At 63.1% G+C, this 19,659-nt stretch overlaps 4 protein-coding genes across 11 annotated transcripts; 1 reads left to right on the forward strand and 3 right to left on the reverse strand.

Moving 5' to 3' along the window:
- Positions 1-70: 70 nt before the first annotated feature.
- TIMELESS (timeless circadian regulator) lies at positions 71-7,245 on the reverse strand. Of its 3 annotated transcripts, none has more exons than XM_085535633.1 (29): positions 6,885-7,245; positions 6,655-6,808; positions 6,461-6,575; positions 6,300-6,362; positions 5,548-5,649; positions 5,295-5,450; positions 5,085-5,218; positions 4,919-5,006; positions 4,643-4,819; positions 4,343-4,560; positions 4,166-4,269; positions 3,821-3,990; positions 3,633-3,752; positions 3,405-3,556; positions 3,240-3,337; positions 3,037-3,166; positions 2,764-2,959; positions 2,511-2,662; positions 2,312-2,397; positions 2,108-2,225; positions 1,925-2,007; positions 1,692-1,834; positions 1,429-1,603; positions 1,277-1,345; positions 1,084-1,202; positions 843-1,002; positions 724-763; positions 509-591; positions 71-421 (listed from the first exon to the last, which is right to left on the reverse strand). In XM_085535633.1, the coding sequence occupies exons 1-29, from the start codon at positions 6,979-6,981 to the stop codon at positions 306-308; spliced, it is 3,618 nt and encodes a 1,205-aa protein (XP_085391759.1). In that variant the 5' UTR covers positions 6,982-7,245; the 3' UTR covers positions 71-305. The 3 variants fall into 3 exon arrangements, with proteins under 3 accessions (XP_085391759.1, XP_085391758.1, XP_085391757.1); XM_085535632.1 differs by having other exon boundaries at positions 724-760; positions 2,108-2,240; XM_085535631.1 differs by having other exon boundaries at positions 2,108-2,240.
- Positions 7,246-8,024: 779 nt separating this feature from the next.
- MIP (major intrinsic protein of lens fiber) lies at positions 8,025-10,139 on the reverse strand. Its single transcript, XM_085535677.1, has 4 exons — positions 9,749-10,139; positions 9,473-9,637; positions 9,313-9,393; positions 8,025-8,488 (listed from the first exon to the last, which is right to left on the reverse strand). Exons 1-4 carry the CDS (start codon positions 10,106-10,108, stop codon positions 8,306-8,308), a joined length of 789 nt encoding a protein of 262 aa, XP_085391803.1. The 5' UTR covers positions 10,109-10,139; the 3' UTR covers positions 8,025-8,305.
- A 761-nt stretch (positions 10,140-10,900) lies between these two features.
- On the reverse strand, positions 10,901-13,838 carry LOC107325859 (aquaporin AQPAe.a). 2 transcript variants are annotated; one of them, XM_085535675.1, is made up of 5 exons: positions 13,420-13,838; positions 12,173-12,493; positions 11,953-12,105; positions 11,804-11,884; positions 10,901-11,209 (listed from the first exon to the last, which is right to left on the reverse strand). In XM_085535675.1, exons 1-5 carry the CDS (start codon positions 13,699-13,701, stop codon positions 10,991-10,993), a joined length of 1,056 nt encoding a protein of 351 aa, XP_085391801.1. In that variant the 5' UTR covers positions 13,702-13,838; the 3' UTR covers positions 10,901-10,990. The 2 variants fall into 2 exon arrangements, with proteins under 2 accessions (XP_085391801.1, XP_085391802.1); XM_085535676.1 differs by lacking the exon at positions 12,173-12,493.
- Positions 13,839-15,720: 1,882 nt separating this feature from the next.
- RBMS2 (RNA binding motif single stranded interacting protein 2) lies at positions 15,721-19,326 on the forward strand. Of its 5 annotated transcripts, none has more exons than XM_085535671.1 (13): positions 15,721-15,801; positions 15,982-16,133; positions 16,224-16,282; positions 17,286-17,377; positions 17,423-17,616; positions 17,714-17,793; positions 17,870-17,979; positions 18,065-18,111; positions 18,233-18,326; positions 18,405-18,452; positions 18,555-18,662; positions 18,745-18,819; positions 18,914-19,326. In XM_085535671.1, exons 1-13 carry the CDS (start codon positions 15,733-15,735, stop codon positions 18,998-19,000), a joined length of 1,215 nt encoding a protein of 404 aa, XP_085391797.1. In that variant the 5' UTR covers positions 15,721-15,732; the 3' UTR covers positions 19,001-19,326. The 5 variants fall into 5 exon arrangements, with proteins under 5 accessions (XP_085391797.1, XP_085391799.1, XP_085391798.1 ...); XM_085535673.1 differs by having other exon boundaries at positions 17,459-17,616; XM_085535672.1 differs by having other exon boundaries at positions 15,985-16,133.
- Positions 19,327-19,659: the final 333 nt, after the last annotated feature.

Consider the following 19,659-nt stretch of genomic DNA (forward strand, 5'->3'; position numbering starts at 1 on the left):
AGACCCGCACCGCCCCCCAACCCCACCCGGCCCAACCCCCCCCCACCCCAGCAGAGCCGGGCACAGCCCATAGACTTGTATTGATTTATTTGGTGCCTTTCCAGATGTAAAACACAAACAAACCCTAAACCCAAAGCCCAGTTGAAAAGGTAAAATGGGGACGGGGGGAAGGAAAAGCAACGAGACTTTAAAGAAGAGCTTAAAAACCCACAGAGAACCCTAAAAAATGGATAAAACTGTAGGAAAAAAGCCCCAAAAGCTGAATGGGGGCATTGCAGGAACTGCTGTCCTGGAGGGGGGGGGGCTCAATCTTCCTCCTCCTCCTCCTCCTCCACAAGGCAACGGATGCGTTTCCTCCTGCCCATGGGCTGGGGGTCCTCATCCTCCTCTGAGGGGGGGTCTGCAGGGGGCAGCTCTGCCTCTATGGGGTTGAAAGGGGTCAGGGGAAGGGGCAGAAGGAAGGAAAGCCCCCCCCCATCCCATAGCCAAGAGAGGGGGCTGCACTCACCCATGTCACCATCCTCATCCTCGCTGTCAAGCTGCCGTCGCCGTTTGCTGCTTGATGGGGTGGGGATGGAGAGGGGCTCCTCGCTGTGTGGGGGGGGTGATAATAGGGTCAGCAGGGCCCATAGGGGCACTGGAAGAACCTGTGGGGCCATGGCCCCCACCCCTCCATGAGTGAGGACCCTACTATAGGGTCAGCATGTGGGACCCCATCCTCACCTCTCTGAGTCTGATCCCAGTGGGGACGGCAGCGGCTCAGCTGTGGGACAGAGAGAGGGGCTCAGGGGGGGGTCCTGCACCCCTCCCCCTGCTCCCTGACCCCCAGCCCACCCCCTCACCTCCAGCAGGGTCCTGTGGTGCTGCTGGTGGCTCCTGGAGGGGCAGCTCCTGTTGGGGGGGGTCCTGGAGGGGTCCCTGAGGGCTCGGGGGGGTGATGGAGGCAGCCGCACGACGCAGCTGCTGTGGGGTGAGGGCAGCAGGGATGCGCCAGAAGGATTCCTGGGGACAGAGATGGGGGGATGGTGTTGTGGGCTGTGCCAGGAGCAATGGGGACAGGGATGGGGAAGGGGGGGGCATCACCTGCTCGTTGGCGGGGGGCCGCAGCCCCACCTCCCGCAGCAGAGCACGGAAGCCACGGTTCTCCATGGCATCTTCGTTCTCCTCTGAGAGCGGCACCAACGGCACCGGGGTGGACAGCCCTGGAGGGGTGGATGCACTGTCAGCCCGGCCCCTTCCCCATCTCCAGCCCTGTGCCCCCCCCAGCCCCACTCACCTTCTGTCTCACGGTCCCGTGCCGTCCTCCTCAGGGAGTTCTGCAGCCACTGCAGGGGCCCAGCCAGCCCTGGGGATATTGGGGTCAGACAGTGCAGCCCCATAGACCCCAAAGAATGAAGGGGGGGGTCACATCCCTTTTCCCCCACTCACCTTCCTCCTGCAGACGCTGCACCAAAGCCAGCCCCGTCCCCTCACTGGGGTCCCAGGGCTCCTCCATGGGGTCATCTTCTGCTTCATCTTCTTCCTCTTCCTCCTCCTCCTCCTCCTCCTCACTGTCCTCAGCAGAGCTGTGATGGGCTGGAACTGCTGCAGCATCTGCCTCACCCTGCAGGGACCGTAATACTTAGGTGCCCATAGCGGGGGGTTGGGTGCCATTAGGGGGGTTGGGTGCCCCTGGACCCCCCCCCACACACCATTTGGGGGCTGTGGTTCTTCCTCCGACGCTTCTTGTGCAGCTCCCTGCGTTCTGCCACCAGCCCCATCGCCAGCAGCTTCTCCACCACTCGTGCCCGCGAGCGTCGTGCCGTCAGGTTCTTCATGATGTTCCCCAGGATGTCTATGGGGAGGGGTCAATGTAAGGAGGGGTTGGGGGTCGGCAGGGAGTTGGACCCCCCCCCCCACATCCCTCCCCTTGGATCCCACTCACCGTCCGACCCCCTGAACTCCTCAAAGAGCCGCTCCAGCTCCAGCTCCTGCTCCTCCGTCCATAGCACAATATTGGTGCCCTTCCTGTTGGGTGAGGGAGGGGGGAGGACACAACTGGGTGCCCCCCTGGAAACACAGAGCGTTCCCCATCATGGGGGTCCCCACTTGGGGGTCTCATCCCCACCTTGGCCTTGGGAAGTCCCTGGCGCTGCCCGCCAGCCCCATTTGCACCAACTGCTGCACAACCTGCCGCCGTGTGCGGCCCGGCAGCTCGGCCATGATGGAGGCAATGATGTCCTGACCTGTGGGAGAGGGGGCTGTAAATAGGGGGGGGGGGGCTGCAAGGGGGCTCCCCACCATCCCTTGGCCCCCCACAATGTCCTCATACCTTCTGCCTCCTTGTATTTCCAGAACAGCTCCCGCAGCGTCTGCTCTTCCTCTGGGCTCCAGGCGGGGGTCCGGCGTGCTCCAGCCCTGGGTAAAGGGGTGATGAGGAGGGGTCAGAGCTCCTTTCCCAGCCCTACAGCCCCCTCCCCATCCCCACTACCCCTCTGTCAGCCCTACAGCCCTCCCATGGCCCCACTCACCCCTCCCCATCCCTTAAGGAGCCGTAACCTTCGCTCATCTCCCTCACAGCCGTAGCGTTCTTCCAGAAGAGCAGCTCCACAAACGCCTTCTTGTTGGTGGCTGCCAGCGCAAAGAACTTACCCAGGATAAACTTGGCCAAGTCTACCAGCTCCTGGAGAGGGATGGGGGGCACAGAGGGGTGAGGGCAGCAGGATTAAACCAGGGCTGGAATCGGGGTGGGGGGGACAGAGAGGGGTTGAGGCTGTGACTCACCTGGTGGGCACAGGGGTCGTTGAGGAGGCGGTTGAAGAGGGTGAAGAGGGAGAGTTGGAAGAGCAGAGGCTCCATGCGCAGCTGCCGGGCCAGGCGGTGCAGCAGCCGTGCAGTGCAGTGGTTGGTGCGGGCACTGTTCTGTGCGTAGCCCCGCAGCAGCAAAGTGCAGGCACGGACCACGGGCACGCAGGCAAACCTGGACCCCCCCCCCCCAAATAATTAGTGAGCAGCTCTGTGCAGCCCCCCATCATTACTCTCAGAGGTTCTCCTCACCTCTTTAGGTAGTCCATGAAGTTGAACTCCTTCTCGGATACCCGCACTGCTTCCTCCTCCTCCTCTTCCTCTTCTTCCTCCTCTTCCTCTGGTTGCTCTGCATCCTCAGCCTCAAGGGGGGCTGTGGGTCCTGTAGGGGGCAGGGTTAAGGGTCCCAGAGCACCCCCAGACCTCAATACCAAGGGATGGGGCCGTGCACTCACGGGGCAGAGCAGCAAAGCAGATCTCCCGCAGCAGCTCCATCTCCTCGGGGGGCTCCACACCGGGGGGGCCAAAAACATCCCCTTCAGGCCACACTTCCCTGGATGGAGAGCAGAGGTTGGCACTGCATCCCCATATACTGAGGGGCTGGGGGGGTTGGGGGGTACCTGGCAGAGCGCAGCAGTCGCAGGGCATGGGGGGCCCTTCCCTCCCGCAGGGACTCCTGGATGCGCAGCAGAGCTGCAGCGCGCTGCTCCTCTATGGGGGTCTCTGAGGCAGCATCGAAGGGCACCACATCCTCAGGGAGAGGCACCGTGCCCTGATGGGGTGAGGGGGGGGTCACATCATCACCCTGCACCCTATAGACCCCCCATGACAGCAGGGTCTGTCCCTACCTGCATGCAGCCCTGCAGCTGCTGGGACACCGCTGCCCATTGCTCCTCCAGCTCGGCTGCACCCGGCGGCTGCGGCGCTGCAGGGGGACGGGGCTTCTTCCTCCTCCTCACACGTTTACTCTGCACAATGATGGGGGTCAGGAGGGTCCACAAGGACCCACACACAGCCCTTAGTGACCCCAACCCACCTGCACCACGAGGCCGGAGCGGCCGCGACAGAAACGCTCCAGCATCTGTAGGAAGAGATGAGCCGTCTCCACCAGGTCCCGTAGGAAAGCACGAGGCTGTTTTGTCTCATCGAACTTTCGGAATAGAGCCAGGAGCAGCTCCCGGTATTCCATCAGATAGAAGATGTGGTCTGGTTATAGGGGGGGATAGGGAAAGGAGAGGGTCAGTGTGGATGGATGGGACAGGCTGAGAGATGGATGCACAAAGATGTGGATAGACAGACACAAAGAGAGGGGGCCATGCAGACAGATGGAGGGATGGATGGACAGACAGCCACATATGGATGGCCAGAGGGATGGACTCACTCTTAATGACCTGACTGCTGTCTCTCACTGCTGGCTCTGGGGAACGATCCATCTCCTGCACCGTGCGCAGCAGCTCCTGGTAGGCCTTAAGGGCCAAGTGCATCCTGCAGGGGATTGAGGGGTGGTCAGGTAGTGATGCAGGGGGTCTCAGGGCTATGGAGGGGCTGTGACCCCCACCTGCGTGCCCAGGTGGTCGCCTCTTTCTTATCCATCAGTGCCATCTCGTAGTAGTTGGTGAGGTGCTGCTCGATGAAGTGGAAGGCTCGTACACCCACCGTCTCCGACACCAGCTCAGCACGGAACCCCCGGCCACGATTGAAGGCCATGAAGAAGGCAGTGGCCCACAGGTAATACGTCTCATCGTGCTGCTGGGCTTTCTCCCGCAGTAATTGATCCTTGGGGGGGGGGGTTCAACACAGGGTGAACCAGACTGGGAGGGGTGACTTAAAGTGTGGGGAGCCACCCCCACATCCTCACCTTGACCAGCAGCATCAGGCGGTTGTAGCAGTTCTCCAGGAAGTCCTGGCAGAAGCAGCTCAGGAAGAGCCGGACGTTACGGGCTGAACGTCGGGGGGGTCCCGGCTCAGGGGGGGCCCAGCGACGCCGCGGCACCCGACGTGTCTCCTTGCCCATGTCGTGGCTGTAGCTCTGCAGCTGTGGGGTGAGAGGGGGGAATGTGAGCTGTGCCCACCACGCTGAGCCCCCTCCACATCACACCGAGCCCCCCCTGCTGCTCCCCATCCCAGCTCTCACGTTGTGCAGCCCCTTATGGAAGATGACGTCGTGCTCCCCGATGGCCTTCAGCCCCTGGATGACGTAGGAACCACGGAAACGAGAGTGTCTGGAGGGGAGAATGCACATGATGAGCCATGTTGGCTTTACGACAGGGCCCTGACCCCCCCTCCAGCCCCCTCCCCACCTGGCTGGGCGCTGCAGCATCCGTGCTCTGTGCTCTGCCAGCTCCCGCTGCCTCAGACTCTGCAGCTCCTGTGTGTCCTCCCCACACTCTGCACCCACCCGTCCCTGTCCCAGCGCTGCCAGCTGCTCCGGGCTCTGTAGGGTGGGATTAGGGGGTGTCAACAGAGCTGGATGGGGGGCTGGGGGTGGTCTCCGTGCCCACCACGCTCACCTGGTCACGGAACATGAGGGAGATGATCTCAAGGACGTGCAGAGCCCATTGCTGCTCAGTCGGCGCGCTGGCCAGGAACTTGAGCAGGTCATCCATGCCACTGATATGCAGAGCCCACAGCACGCGGTCGTGCACGCTGGCATCGCCATCCACACCCTGAGGGGCAGCACAGAGGGGGGTGGGCAGCACGTAGGGCACCTTACAGTGGGGATCCCTGTGTCTGTACCCCCCCCCCCCCCCTCCTTCCCAATACCTGCTCCTCAGCGGGGTCGGGGGGCACGTGCAGCACGTTGCGCACCAGCAGCAGGATCCGCTCGATCAGCAGCGTGTCCTCCTCCTGCCGCTGCTCCCAGTCCTGCAATGTATGGCTGTCAGCAACCCCATAGCCCACCCCAGACCCCCCCCCAGACCCCCAGCTCCACCCCCAGACCCCCAGCTCCCTATCTTCCCCCCCAGACCCTCAGTCCCATTGTCTCCCCCTCCCCCCACCGACTCTCAGCCCCACTGCCAACCCCCAGGCCCTCAACCCCACAGCCACCTCCCCGGGACCCCGTCCCATAGCTCCCCCCCCAGCCCCATAGCTCCCCCCCTAGTCCCATAGCTCAGCCCCAGACCCTCAGCCCCATTGTCCCTCCACCCTGACTCTCAACCCCACAGCCACCCCCCTGGGCCCCCAGCCCCAGAGCTCCCCCCCTAGCCCCATAGCTCAGCCCCAGACCCTCAGCCCCATTGTCCCCCCTACCCCAACTCTCAGCCCTACTGCCACCCCCACCCTGCCCTCAACCCCACAGCCCTGGGTCCCCAGCCCCATAGCTCCCCCCTAGCCCCATAGCTCAGCCCCAGACCCTCAGCCCCATTGTCCCCCCACCCCAGCTCTCAGCCCCACTGCCACCCCCCCAGGCCCTCAACCCCATAGCCACCCCCTCAGGCTCCCAGCCCCATAGCTCCTCCCTAGCCCCATAGCTCAGCCCCAGACCCTCAGCCCCATATCCCTCCAGCACCCACCAGCTGCAGCACTTCATAGAGCTTCTCGCTCAGCACCCCAAACACCTTCTCACTGGCGAACGCCTGCAGAAAACCCCTTATGAGCACCATGTGTGCGTGTTCGGGGGGGGGGGGGGGGGAATTTGAAGACCCCCCCTATGGCTGTATCCTCACATCCTCACCTCTTTATACGCCTGCAGGTAGGACAGCACCTGCAGGAAGTGATGCCGGGCGGTGGCGTCTGACGGCACTTTACCGAAGCAAAGCAGCGCTGGCTGTGTCAGGTTCACCATCAGCCTATAGGGGTGTGGGTGGGATTCAGGACCCCAGCCCATGCTGCCCCCGCACCATCCCCCCCATCCCTACACCCCGGTACCTGATGACGGTATCGAACAGGGTCCGATCCTGCGGGTATTGAACGAGCAGAGGCAGCAGATCGTTCTGTAGGATCTGAGCCGCTCCCAGCTGCTGCCGCACGTCCCGACTCTCATCCTCGTGCCGCAGGTACCGGATCAAATCCTTCACGCTCTCTACGGGAGGGGTCGGTCAGAACACGCCCCCCCCCCCCCCCCATACCGGCTCCCATCCCCCCCCATAGTGCGGTACCGAGACAGTCGGGTTCGCGGTGATACGCGTCGCCCTCCAGGTATCCCAGGGCGCTGCACGTTGCCAGCAGCTCGCAGTTCATCATGTACCAGTCCATACAGCGCGGGGCGAACGGGGGGAACCGGGAAACACCCGGCGGGGCGGAGCGGCCCGAACCCCGACCCGGGGCACCGGGAGGCCCTAAGCGACCAGGTCCCGGTCCAAGCCCAAGCCCAAGCCCAAGCCCAAGCCCAGGTCCAGATCCAGGTCCAGGTCCAGGTTCGGGTCCCGGTCCTGGTCCCGGTCCCGGTCCCGGTCCCGGTCCCGAAGCCCCCCTCCCCGCACGCTCCCGCCGGCGCCGTTACACAACCGTCCCAGTTCCCGCGGTCCCTCCCCGCCCCGCCCCACCCTCCGTCCCCCGCCCGACGCCTTCAAGCGGCAACGCCCGCACCCACCGGGTCACCCCCCCCCCTTCCTCCACGCACCGCCCACTATAAACAATACCCACGCACCGTAACGCGCTTCTCCCCCCTCACCCTCCCTTGCGGTGAACACTCGCCCACCCCCGTTATCCCCGCACCGCGCTGCTCCCCTCAATGGCCCCACCTCGACGTTGCCCTTTTAAGAAAGGCTCACGCTGCGCTGTAGCCCCGCCCCGTGGGCGGGACATCGCCTGGGGCGCGGGAAGTCACCGCACCGCGCTCTGCCCCCCACCCCCATTAGCCCCCATATCCCCCCATACCCCCATTAACCCCCCATATCCCCCTCCCCATATCCTCCATACCCCCATTACCCCCCACCCCCATACCCCCATTAATCCTCCATATCCCCCATACCCCCATTACCCCCCCATATACCCCCCATACTCCCATTACCCCCCATATCCCTCCCCCCCCCATTACCCCTCCACATCCCCTCACCCCCATTACCCCCCCATTACCCCCCATATCCTCTCACCCCCATATGCCCCCCCATATCCCCCATAACCCCCCCATATACCTCCCATATCCCCCATACCCCCATTACCCCCCCATACCCCCATTACCCCCCCATATCCCCCCACACCAAAACCCCCATTACCCCCCCATACCCCCATTACCCCCCATATCCCCCATACCCCCATTACCCCCCATATCCCCCCCCCCGCCCCCCGAGAGCGGTTACCAAAATAAAGCGTAGGTTTAATTCACCGAACACAGAAGCTCCGGTCACGGCGGGGGGGGGGGGTGTTGGGGGGGGGGGGTGGTGCCGGTTCGACCTCTCCGCACTCCCCCCACCGCACCGCGCCGCACACACACGCACCGCAACGCCCCGACACAGCAAAGGCGGCCCCGGGTTGGGGGGGGGCGGCCCTATAACCCCTATACCCCCATACCCCCCTATAGACCCTATACCCCCTATAGACCCTATAGCCCCTATAGACCCTATAGCCCCTATAGACCCTACAGGCCCTGAGTCTTCAGCTCCAGCGGTTCAGCCGGTGGTTCGGGGGGGGGCGCGGTGACGGGGGGCTCCCCCCGCAGCACGGCCAGGCGTTCAGCCATGCTGACGGCCCGAGGACACAGCGCCAGCTCGTACAGCAGAGCCGCCAACCCGGCACCGAGCAACGGACCGGCCCAGAACACCTACGGGAATTGGGGAGGGGGCGGCGTGGGGGGGGGGAGGCCGAGGGGACCCCCCACCCACCCCGAGATAAGGGATGTGGGGAGGGGGATCACTGAGTGGGGTGATAAGGGATGCCCCCCCCCCCCCCCCCCCCCAAGGTGGGGATGACTGGGGGCTGCTGCAGGCTGTTGGGTTGTGGGTGGGATGGGGGCATAGGGGGCAATGGGACAGAAGTGGGATGGATTGGGTTGGGATGAGATGGAGTGGGATGGGACCGGGATGCACTGGGATAGGGCTGCAGTGGTCTGATTGGGATGGACTGGGGCAGGAATAGGATGGACTGGGTTATACTGGGATAGGACTGGGATGGACTGGGTGGGATTGCGGTGGGTTGAGGCTGATTGGGATGGACTGGGGCAGGAATGGGATAGACTGGGTTATACTGGGATAGAACTGGGATGGGACTGGGATGCACTGGGACAGGACTGCAGTGGACTGATTGGGATGGACTGGGTCAGGAGTAGGATAAACTGGGTTATACTGGGATAGCACTGGGATGCACTGGGTGGGACTGCAGTGGATTGAGGCTGATTGGGATGGACTGGGGCAGGAATGGGATAGACTGTGTTATACTGGGATAGAACTGGGATGGGACTGGGATGGACTGGGATAGGGCTGCAGTGGACTGATTGGGATGGACTGGGGTAGGAATAGGATGGACTGGGTTATACTGGGATGGACTGGGTGGGATTGCAGTGGGTTGAGGCTGATTGGGATGGACTGGGACAGGTCGGATGATGGGTTGGAATGGACTGAGCTGGACCGCAGGGTCCCCCCCACTTACCCAGTGGTTGGTGAAGTTGCGGGTGATGACAGCGGGGGCAAAGGAGCGTGCAGGGTTCATACCAGCACCAGTGTATGGGATCTGCGGGCAAGGAGGGGGTGGTGGGTGAATGCTGCCCCCCCCCCCCCACACACCCCATGGGGCTGCCACCCCCCCTTACCCCAAAGAGGTGTCCGAGGGCGAGGGAGAAGCCGACGGGCAGCGCAGCGGAGCCGGGGCGTCCATCATGGCGCTCATCGAAGCTGGCGAAGACGCAGAGGATGAACTGAGCCGTCAGCAGCAGCTCCACCACCGTGCCCTGACCTGGACCCACACTGGGGTGCAGCTGTGGGGGGAGATGGGCTCAGTGCTCTTCCCAATTCCCCATTAACCCCCTTCAGACACCCCCAGCCCCACATAACCCCAAACACCCCCCGATCCCCCCCATCCCTCTCACCGCACTGAGGCCCAACGTGCCGCGCACGGCAGCCGGTGTCACCCCATAGAGGACTCCAGCCCCCGCCAGGGCACCCAGGAGCTGAGCCATCATGTAACCCAAAGCACGGGGCAGGGAGAGCTGCGATGCCAGCAGGAAAGCCAGCGTGATGGCCGGGTTGATGTGGCCACCGCTGACGTGCCCCAGCGCCTGCACCAGGGTGGCTTGGGCCAGCCCGAAGGCCAAGGCGGACCCCAAGACCCCATGGGATCCCGGGGTCCAACGCAGCGAAGCCCCCAACCCCAGCAGGGTGTAGAGGAGGCTGCCCAGGAACTCAGCCAGGATGGCCCTCCAAAAGGAGGACGAGCGCAGCTCCCGCATGGCCCGGCCCCGCTGCGGCCCCGCTCCCCTCCCGGGGGCTGCCCGCACCCACCTTTATAAGCCCCCCCCCCCACCCAGCCCTGGGGGTGGGACCCCACTGCTGCCACCCCCCCTTAACTGCTTCGCTGCCCGGGATATGGGGTGGGAGATGTGCTGTGTGAGACCCCAGTGCCCCCCTTAGGGGCAGTCCTACAGCCCTAAGAGTGTGGGACCCCCACCCAGAGCTGTGCCCCCCACCCCTGGGGATGCCAGTTGGGGGGTGGCTCTGACCACCTTCTATAGGGCCTAGGGTCAACAACATACTTGAGGCTGTGGACAACACTGTGACAGCCCCCCCAGCCCCCCAGCCAAGATTTGGGGTGATACAATGGGACGGCAGCACTGGGATCCAGCCCACCCCAACCCCACACATCCTAAGGGCTGCAGGTGCCCCACACCCAGCCCCACATCACAGGGGTGCAGGTGCCCCCCCAGGGGCTGCCACTGACCCCCCCCCATGCCTGGCGCTGGTGCATTCAGGCTGGCTTAGCAGGCACTAAGCCCCCAGCCGGGGGGGGGGATTAGGGCTGAGCGCAGCCATTGGTGCCCATAGGAATCTGCCGGGGCTGCAGAGGCTCCGACAAAAGGCTTTGCTGCACTCAGCACCCACAAAGGACAGGAGCAGCCCCCCGGCCCCCACTATGGGGCCAACAGGGGGGGGTACGACATGGGGGGAGGGCAAGGAGAGGCCCCACAGTGACCCCGTGCACCAGGACCCCCCCCCTCATCCCACAGCACCACTCTGTGCTCATCTCTGGCTCAAAGTCACCTTTAATCCCCATGGGGAAGAGGATGGTTTGGAGTGGGGGGGGAGGAGGCAAGGAGTCCCCCCAAGCTCTCCCATCAGGCCAAGCCTTGGCCATGGGAGGCTGGGGGGGTACAGGCAGCACTGAGGGGGGCGGTGGGAGGTGAGGAAGGGGATGGGGTGGTGGTCTCCACCAGCGCCACATCCCGGCAGGTGAGGCAGGCAAACAGCTTCTCCCGGGAGGCACCAGGGGCGAAGATGAACTCATAGCAGAACCCAGCCAGAACAGCACCCAGCACCGGTCCAACCCAATACACCTGGAGGGGGGGTCAGTGGGACCAGTAGGAGGGGGGATACCCAGGGTGACATGGGGGTCAGGGGCTGCCAGGGGTCCAGACTAGGGATGGGGACTGAGCAGAGGGAGCTGCTCCAGGGGTGAGGAGGGAACCACGTTTGGGATGGAGCTGGAGGGCCAAAGGATGGGGTTGGGGGGACCTGTTTTGTGATGGGGGGATGAGGAGGACCCTGTATGGGGATGGAGCTGAGGGTAACTCAGGGGGAGCAAATGAAGGGGGGGGGGGGGGGCAGGGATTGCTGTCCTGGGGGAGGATGGGATGGGATGGGATGGGATGGGATGGGATGGGATGGGATGGGATGGGATGGGATGGGGTGGGGTGGGATGGGGTGGGGTGGGATGGGGTGGGATGGGATGGGGTGGGATGGGATGGGGTGGGATGGGATGGGGTGGGATGGGATGGGATGGGATGGGATGGGATGGGATGGGATGGGATGGGATGGGATGGGATGGGATGGGATGGGATGGGATGGGGTGGGAGGGGGTGGGATGGGGTGGGAAGGTCATCCATCCCCACAGTGGGGTCCCTGGGGATACCCAGAGTGCTGTGACTCACCCAGTGGTCGTCCCAGATGCCGGTGACGATGGCAGGTCCCAGTGAACGGGCTGGGTTCATGCTGCCCCCCGAGAACGGCCCCTGGGGGAGCAGGTCAGGAGTAGCCAGGCCAAGGGGCTGCAAACAAGGGGCACTGGGGGGGTCCTTACCGCAGCCAGGGCACCAGCAATGATGGCACTGCCCAGTGCCAGCCTGTTGGGAGCAGCCTCATGGTTGGTGGTAGCGAAAGTGGTGAACGCCAGCTGGAAAGTGGCAAAGATCTCCCAGCACAACGCCTGCCCCGCCGTCACTGCTGCACTCACCTGCGGGCATAGAATAAACCTCAGCACCCACCAGCACCACGATGGGCACAGGGACAGGGACACTCACCCTGGTGACCATCGTGGTGTCATCCAGCAGCGCCAGGCGAGCAGCAGCGGCAGCCAACACAGCCCCGGTACATTGTGCCAGCAGCACGACAACCCCACACAGGGCACCCAGTTTGTGGGTGCAGAGCAGAGCCACAGTGAGGGCTGGGTTGGCCTGGGGGGCCCCGAGGGCACAGCTCAATGTCCCAGCCACCAGCCCCCCCGCCAGGGCTGGCATCAGGGGGCTGGGGGCAGCTGAGGCTCCCAGGACCACCCCGGTAAAGATGAGAGTTGCCACAGCCTCAGCCAAGACCCCCTGCCAGAAGCGCCTGCTGTGCAGCTCCTGTGGGCACAAGGTGGGCAGGAGTCATGGTGGTGGGGTGCCATAGTTATGGGGTGCCATGGTGGTGGGGTGCCATGGTGGTGGGGTGCCATGGTGATGGGATGCCATGGTGATGGGATGCTATGATGATGGGGTGCCATGGCAGTGGGGTGCCATGGTGGTGGGATGCTATGGTGGTGAGATACCATGGTGGTGGGGTGCCATGGTGGTGGGGTGCCATAGTTATGGGGTGCCATGGTGGTGGGGTGACATGGTGGTGGGATGCCATAGTTATGGGGTGCCATAGTTATGGGGTGCCATGGTGGTGGGGTGCCATGGTGGGGGGATGCCATAGTTATGGGGTGCCATAGTTATGGGGTGACATGGTGGTGGGGTGCCATGGTGGTGGGATGCCATAGTTATGGGGTGCCATAGTTATGGGGTGCCATGGTGGTGGGGTGCCATGGTGGGGGGATGCCATAGTTATGGGGTGCCATAGTTATGGGGTACCATGGTGGGGGGATGCCATGGTGATGGGATGCCATGGTGATGGGATGCCATGGTGGTGGGGTGCTACAGCGATGGGGTGCCATAGTGATAGGATACCATGGTGGTGGGACCCTTCAGCAACTTGGCACTGAAATGATGGAGTGTCAGTGATTATGGGGTGCCATTGTAACTGGATGCCTCAGCAACCACAGTGACAGGGGGTGTCTTGGCTATGGGGCACCTTGGCAATGGGGTCAACTGGAGCAGCCCAGGAATAGGGGTTCCTCACTAGGGGCACACAGGGAGCCCCCCAATAGGGCTAGAGGGCTGAGACCACAGGCTACAACGGCCACGAGCCTCGTTCCCCTGGCAGGGATGGACCCCAGGGCCCCCCAGCCTAGGGCTTGGGGATGGGGGGGAAGGAGGGGGCTGGGGTCACACGTCTCGCAAGGCCTTACCTCCCCTATGGCCATGGTGCAGCTGCAGGACCAAGGCGAGCACGGATGATGCCTGTTGCAGGGCCACCTCCCACCCCTTCGTCCTTCCAACCCCCTTTGATTTGCAGAGGGAGGACCCCACACCCAACATAGGGCACCCCCATAACACACCGAGGGTCTGCCAACAGGGCACAGCCATGGCAGGAGCTGGGGGGGCTGGGGGGGGGGCTGAAATTGGGTTTGGGGTCTGAGGATGCTCTGGGTGCCACAGAAACAAGCAGGGGCACTTTGGGGTGTTGCCATGACAAGCAGCAGAAGGTGCTCAGGTGGGAGATGAAAGGCAGAGATGAAAGGAGGGGATGCAGAGATCAAAAGGGGGGGGGGGCAGCAGATGGGGCCTGTGGGATGGGAGCTGCCCCCAGCCCTGCTGTGGTTATGGGGGGGGCTGGGCTCTACATCCCTGCCAGCTCAGCAGCCCCACACACAGCGTGAGTCAGCGGGTCTGTGCCCAGGGCCTGGCTCAGCACAGCCCCGAAAGAGCCAGAACAATCCCTGCACAAAGGGCCTGTATGGGGACGGACACCATGACACCGTGACAGCCCTGCCCACAGGTGGGGATGGGGGGGGATAGGGGCCCTTTGTGGGGCACAGCCAGGCCACACATCCTATCTCAGCCCCACAGGAGCCCCACAGGCTTCGTAGGATCCATTACCTGCCCTATAACCCCCGCTGAGGACCCTTCCTTGCCCTATAACCCCTGCTAAAGGACCCTTCCTTGCCCTATAACCCACACTGAGGACCCTCCCCTGCCCTATAACCCACACAGAGGACTCTTCCTTGCCCTATAACCCACAGAGGACCCTTCCTTGCCCTATAACCCACACTGAGGACCCTTCCTTGCCCTATAACCTGCTGAGGACCCTTCCCTGCCCTATAACCCACACTGAGGACCCTTCCCTGCCCTATAACCCACACTGAGGACCCTTCCCTGCCCTATAACCCACACTGAGGACCCTTCCCTGCCCTATAACCCACACTGAGGACCCTTCCTTGCCCTATAACCCACACAGAGGGCCCTTCCTTGCCCTATAACCCACACTGAGGACCCTTCCTTGCCCTATAACCTGCTGAGGACCCTTCCCTGCCCTATAACCCACACTGAGGACCCTCCCCTGCCCTATAACCCACACTGAGGACCCTTCCCTGCCCTATAACCCACACAGAGGGCCCTTCCTTGCCCTATAACCCACACTGAGGACCCTTCCTTGCCCTATAACCTGCTGAGGACCCTTCCTTGCCCTATAACCCCTGCTAAAGGACCCTTCCTTGCCCTATAACCCACACTGAGGACCCTTCCTTGCCCTATAACCTGCTGAGGACCCTTCCTTGCCCTATAACCCACACTGAGGACCCTTCCTTGCCCTATAACCCACACTGAGGACCCTTCCTTGCCCTATAACCCACACTGAGGACCCTTCCCTGCCCTATAACCCCCGCTGAGGACCCTCCCCTGCCCTATAACCCACACTGAGGGCCCTTCCTTGCCCTATAACCCCTGCTAAAGGACCCTTCACTGCCCTATAACCCACACTGAGGACCCTTCCTTGCCCTATAACCCCTGTTGAGGACCCTTCCCTGCCCTATAACCCCCGCTGAGGACCCTCCCCTGCCCTATAACCCACACTGAGGACCCTTCCTTGCCCTATAACCCCTGCTAAAGGACCCTTCCTTGCCCTATAACCCACACTGAGGATCCTTCCTTGCCCTATAACCCACACTGAGGACCCTTCCTTGCCCTATAACCCACAATGAGGACCCTCCCCTGCCCTATAACCCCTGCTGAGGACCCTTCCCTGCCCTACAAGCCCCTCCTGAACCCCCAGCCCCACTGAAGCCCCGCTGCCCCCAGCCCCATTTAGGACCTATAGAACAACCCCACGAGGTGCCAAGATGGCGGCCCCCCTCCCGCCTTCAGCCGGAGTCACGTGGAGGGGGTGGGAGGTGCCAAGATGGCGGAAAGGCACGTGACCGCCAGCTCCAAAATGGCTGCGCCCATGGATCCGGGGCGACCGCCTCCGCTGTGGGGGTAATGGCGGCGGGGGCGGGGCTTTGCGGTCTTAAAGGGACCGCACCTCGGTTATCCTCTTCGGTCTCCGCAAGCCACGGTTACCGACCACCCCAAACACGGGGTCGTACATCTAAACATCCCGTTAAAACTCGTAGCTAGGCCTCCCCCCCGAGCCTTTCATAACTAGGCCGCAGCCTCCCGTCGGGGCCCGCCCCGGATCCCGCGTCACGTCAGGCGGAGCCGCCCGCCCCGCCGCGCGCTCCGGGATGCTGCTCTCGGTGCCGCCGCCGCGTCCGGGCCTGGCCGCCTTCGCGTGTAGTAAAGGCGGAAAGAAGGTAAAACGGGGCCGGGGGGGGGCACACGAGGCCTGACTAGGCCGCACTTCACACCTAGGCCGCACCGCCCGCCCCTTTAGGCCTCACCCCCCCCGGTGCGGGCGGTGGGGCCCGGTGGGTCACGGCACCAACCGGGATGAGGCCTCGGTGACACCGAGCGTCCTTCCGTTCCCCCCCCAGCAGCCTTATGTGCCGCCATCGCAGCCTATGGGACCCCCCAGCCCCAGCCCTTCAGCCGGGGGGGCGGGGGAACAGCTGAGTAAAACGAATCTGTATATTCGGGGGCTGCATCCCGGGACCACCGACCAGGACCTGGTGAAGCTGTGTCAGCCGTGAGTGGGGTCTTAAGGGGGTTTCATTAAGGGGGGGCATGGGGTGCAATTTGGACCCCCCCCCATACACACATTTGGTTCCTTATACAGTTATGGGAAGATTGTCTCGACCAAAGCCATCCTGGATAAGACAACTAACAAGTGTAAAGGTGAGGGGGTGGGATTGGGGTTGGGGGGGTGGGATTGGGGTTTGGGGTGTCCATCTCTCTGTGTTTAGGGTATAAAAGGGAAAGAGGGTCATGGTTTGGGGGTCCTTTTTATTTAGAGACAAAGGGGGGGAGGCAGTATTGTGGGATTGGGGTTTGGGGGGAATGGGATTGGGGTTTGAAGGGGGTAGGATTGGGGTTGGAGGGGTGGGATTGGGGTTTGGGGGGGTCCATCTCTCTGTGTTTAGGGTATTAAAGGGAAAGAGGGTCATGGTTTGGGGGTCCTTTTTATTTAGAGACAAAGGGGGGGGGTCAGGATTGTGGGATTGGGGTTGGGGGGGTGGGTTTGGGGGTCCGTCTCACTGTATTTAGGGTATAAAAGGGAAAGAGGGTCATGGAGGGGGCAGGATTGGGGTTTTGGGGGGGTGGAATTGGGGTTTGAGGGGTCTGTCTCGCTGTATTTAGGGTATAAAAGGGAAAGAGGGCCGTGGTTTGGGGGTCCTTTTTATTTAGAGACAAAGGATGGGGGCAGGATTTTGGGGTCTGAGGGAGGTGGGGGTTGGAAATCAGCTTTTTGGGGTCGTTTTAACTGTGTTGAAGGGAAAGGAGATTGGAGGTATCGGGGGTTTGAGAGCCCTGTTGCTGTATTTAGGGTCTGGGGGGAGGAGGGGGTTAGGATTTTAGGGTCCCTCTCACTATATTTAGGGTCTAAGGGGAAAGGAGGAGCGTGAGGGTTTTGCGGACCCATTCATTGCGTGTAGAGTCTAGGGGGGGAAATGGGGTGCTGGGTTTTATGGCCTAAGGGGAGGAATTAGAGCTTTAGGGTCAATTCCACTGTATTTAGGGTCTAAGAGAAGGAAGGATGTTTGCATTTTGGGGGCCTTCCTGCTGTATTTAGGGTCTCAGGAGAAGGTGGAGGTGTTGAGGTTTGGGGGTCTGAGGGGTAAGGAATGGGGTTGAAGGCTTTGGGGTCTCTCTCACTGTGTGTCCCTTCCCCCCTCCCCAGGTTATGGCTTCGTGGACTTCGACAGCCCCACAGCAGCCCAGAAGGCAGTGACAGCCCTCAAAGCCAGCGGGGTGCAGGCACAGATGGCCAAGGTAAGGCCCGAGGGGGGGACCCCAAAATCCAGCCCCCCACCCCAGCGGGTTTCCTCGCTGCCCCCTGATCCCTCCCCACAGCAACAGGAGCAGGACCCCACCAACCTCTACATCTCCAACCTGCCGCTGGGGGTGGACGAGCAGGAGCTGGAGGCGCTGCTGAAACCCTTTGGGCAGGTGGTCTCCACCCGTATCTTGAGGGACCCCCATGGGGCCAGCCGTGGCGTGGGCTTTGCACGGTATGGGGCTGGGGGTGGGTGAACAGTGAGGGGGCTTCATAGGCCCTGGGGACACTCAGGAGGGTCCCTCCAACTGTTCTTTCCCCCTCCCCATCAGGATGGAGTCCACGGAGAAGTGTGAAGCTGTCATCACCCACTTTAATGGGAAGTACATCAAGACCCCCCCAGGGGTGCCAGGTAGGCTTATAGGGCAGGGATAGGGGGCTGGGGGGCTCAGTGCTGGTTGGTGATACTGACAGCCCCCTCCCCACAGCCCCCCCGGACCCGCTGCTCTGCAAGTTTGCAGATGGGGGGCAGAAGAAACGGCAGAGCCAGGGCAAATTTGTGCCTAATGGGAGAACCTGGACCCGGGACAGTGACACGGTAAATGGGGTCTGAGGGCAGAATGGGGCACAGTGAGGGGGGTTCTTGTTGTGGGGCAGCTCTGACCCCCTCTGTCCCTTCCTAGGGCACTGTGACATTGGCCTACGACCCCGCCACGGCGCTGCAGAATGGGTGAGTGCCCCACAGCCCCCATGGTTGAGCTGGCTGCAGCCTCCACCCCATAACTGACTGCACCCCATAACTGACTGCACCCCATAACTGACTGCACCCCATAATTGACTGCACCCCACAGGTTCTACCCTGCACCTTACGGCCTGGCCCCCAACAGGATGATTGCTCCCACCGCCTTGGCCCCCTACCTGCCCTCCCCTGTCTCCTCCTACCAGGTATATGGGGGTTCCCAGCAGGGTGGGGGTCCCTGCAGTGGGTTGGCTGCAGCCCCACACCCATTGCTTGCTCTGTAGGTCCACAGCCCCACCTGGATGCACCAGTCCTACCTCGTGCAGCCCACGGTGAGCACAGCACCCCACCCCCCCATATCCCCCACCCCATGGCCCTGCTCCCCCCACCCCTCTTGTTGTCCCCCCCCCCCATTTGCTGACTGAGCCGTGCAGGGCGCAGTGCTGGCCCCCACCGTGGACCACGCCGTCCCCCTCCAGCCCTCAGTTGTGGCCCCCCTGGCCCAGCAGCTCGGCCACCTCTCTCTGGGCAGCACCGGCACGGTAAGGACCCCCCCCCCATCTGTAACCCCCCCACACTACCCCCCATCACCCCCAGCCCCACTGACACCTCTTCTCCCCCCAGTACGTGCCCGCTGCTGCCCTGCCTGGAGCCTTCCTCCCACCATACCCCCCAGTGCCACCCGCGGTCCCACTGGAGGTGAGTGCTGGGGGCACAGGGGGCTGGGGGGGGTCCTGTAATATATTGTGGGGGGGGGGGTTCAAGCTTCTTCCCCACTAACCCCTCCCCACAGGACGGCGGTGCTGCACCCACCCATGGCCACGGCCCCGTGGAGTCACCCTCTGAGCCCGGCGCCTTCCCCTACCCCTACCCCAAGTAGCAGCGGGTGATGGGGGGGGTGGGGGGGGGTCCGGCACCGAGGGACCCCCAACCACCGCTGCCCACCTTGTGCCCTTCCTCTGCTCCTCCTCCTCCTCAGCAAAGGTGGGAGGGGGGGGTGGGGAGGGACTAGTGCTTTTTGGAGTGGGGGGGGGGAGGGGAGTCCTGAAGTGCCGGGGGTCCCACAGCCTCCATGGCAGCCCCCCCCCCCTGTAATGGGAGGGCTTTTTTTTTTGTTCCTCCTGAGTTTTATAAAAAAAAAAGGGAAAAAAAGAAAAAGGACAAAAAAAAACCAGACAAAAAAAAAGAAAAAAGACAAAAAAAAAAAAGAATTTCCCCCCCCCCCTTAAGACACCCCCCCCCCACCTCCAGGAGGGAGTCGGGGCTCCCCATCCGCAGCCCCCTCCTTCCCCCCCTCCCTCCCAACCTTGTGCTTCCACAGCCCCCCCCCCTCTCCAGGCTTCCCCCCCCCACCCCAAGCTGCGGACCCCCCCCCCCCCCCCCCGTGCCTTCTGCTGCCAGAGCGGGGAGGAGGGAGCAGCAATGCCCCCCCCCCCTCCTCTCCCCATAGGGTCCGGCGCCCCAGCCCCCCAGCAGGCCCGGGGTGCTGCCCCCCCCACCCCCCACCTCCCCTGCTGCAGCCATTCCTGTCCTGGGGGG

This window comes from Coturnix japonica, unplaced genomic scaffold (genome assembly GCF_054131305.1).
Source record: "Coturnix japonica strain WE unplaced genomic scaffold, WE-NBRP24 Scf146, whole genome shotgun sequence".
Classification (NCBI taxonomy): Eukaryota; Metazoa; Chordata; class Aves; order Galliformes; family Phasianidae; genus Coturnix; species Coturnix japonica.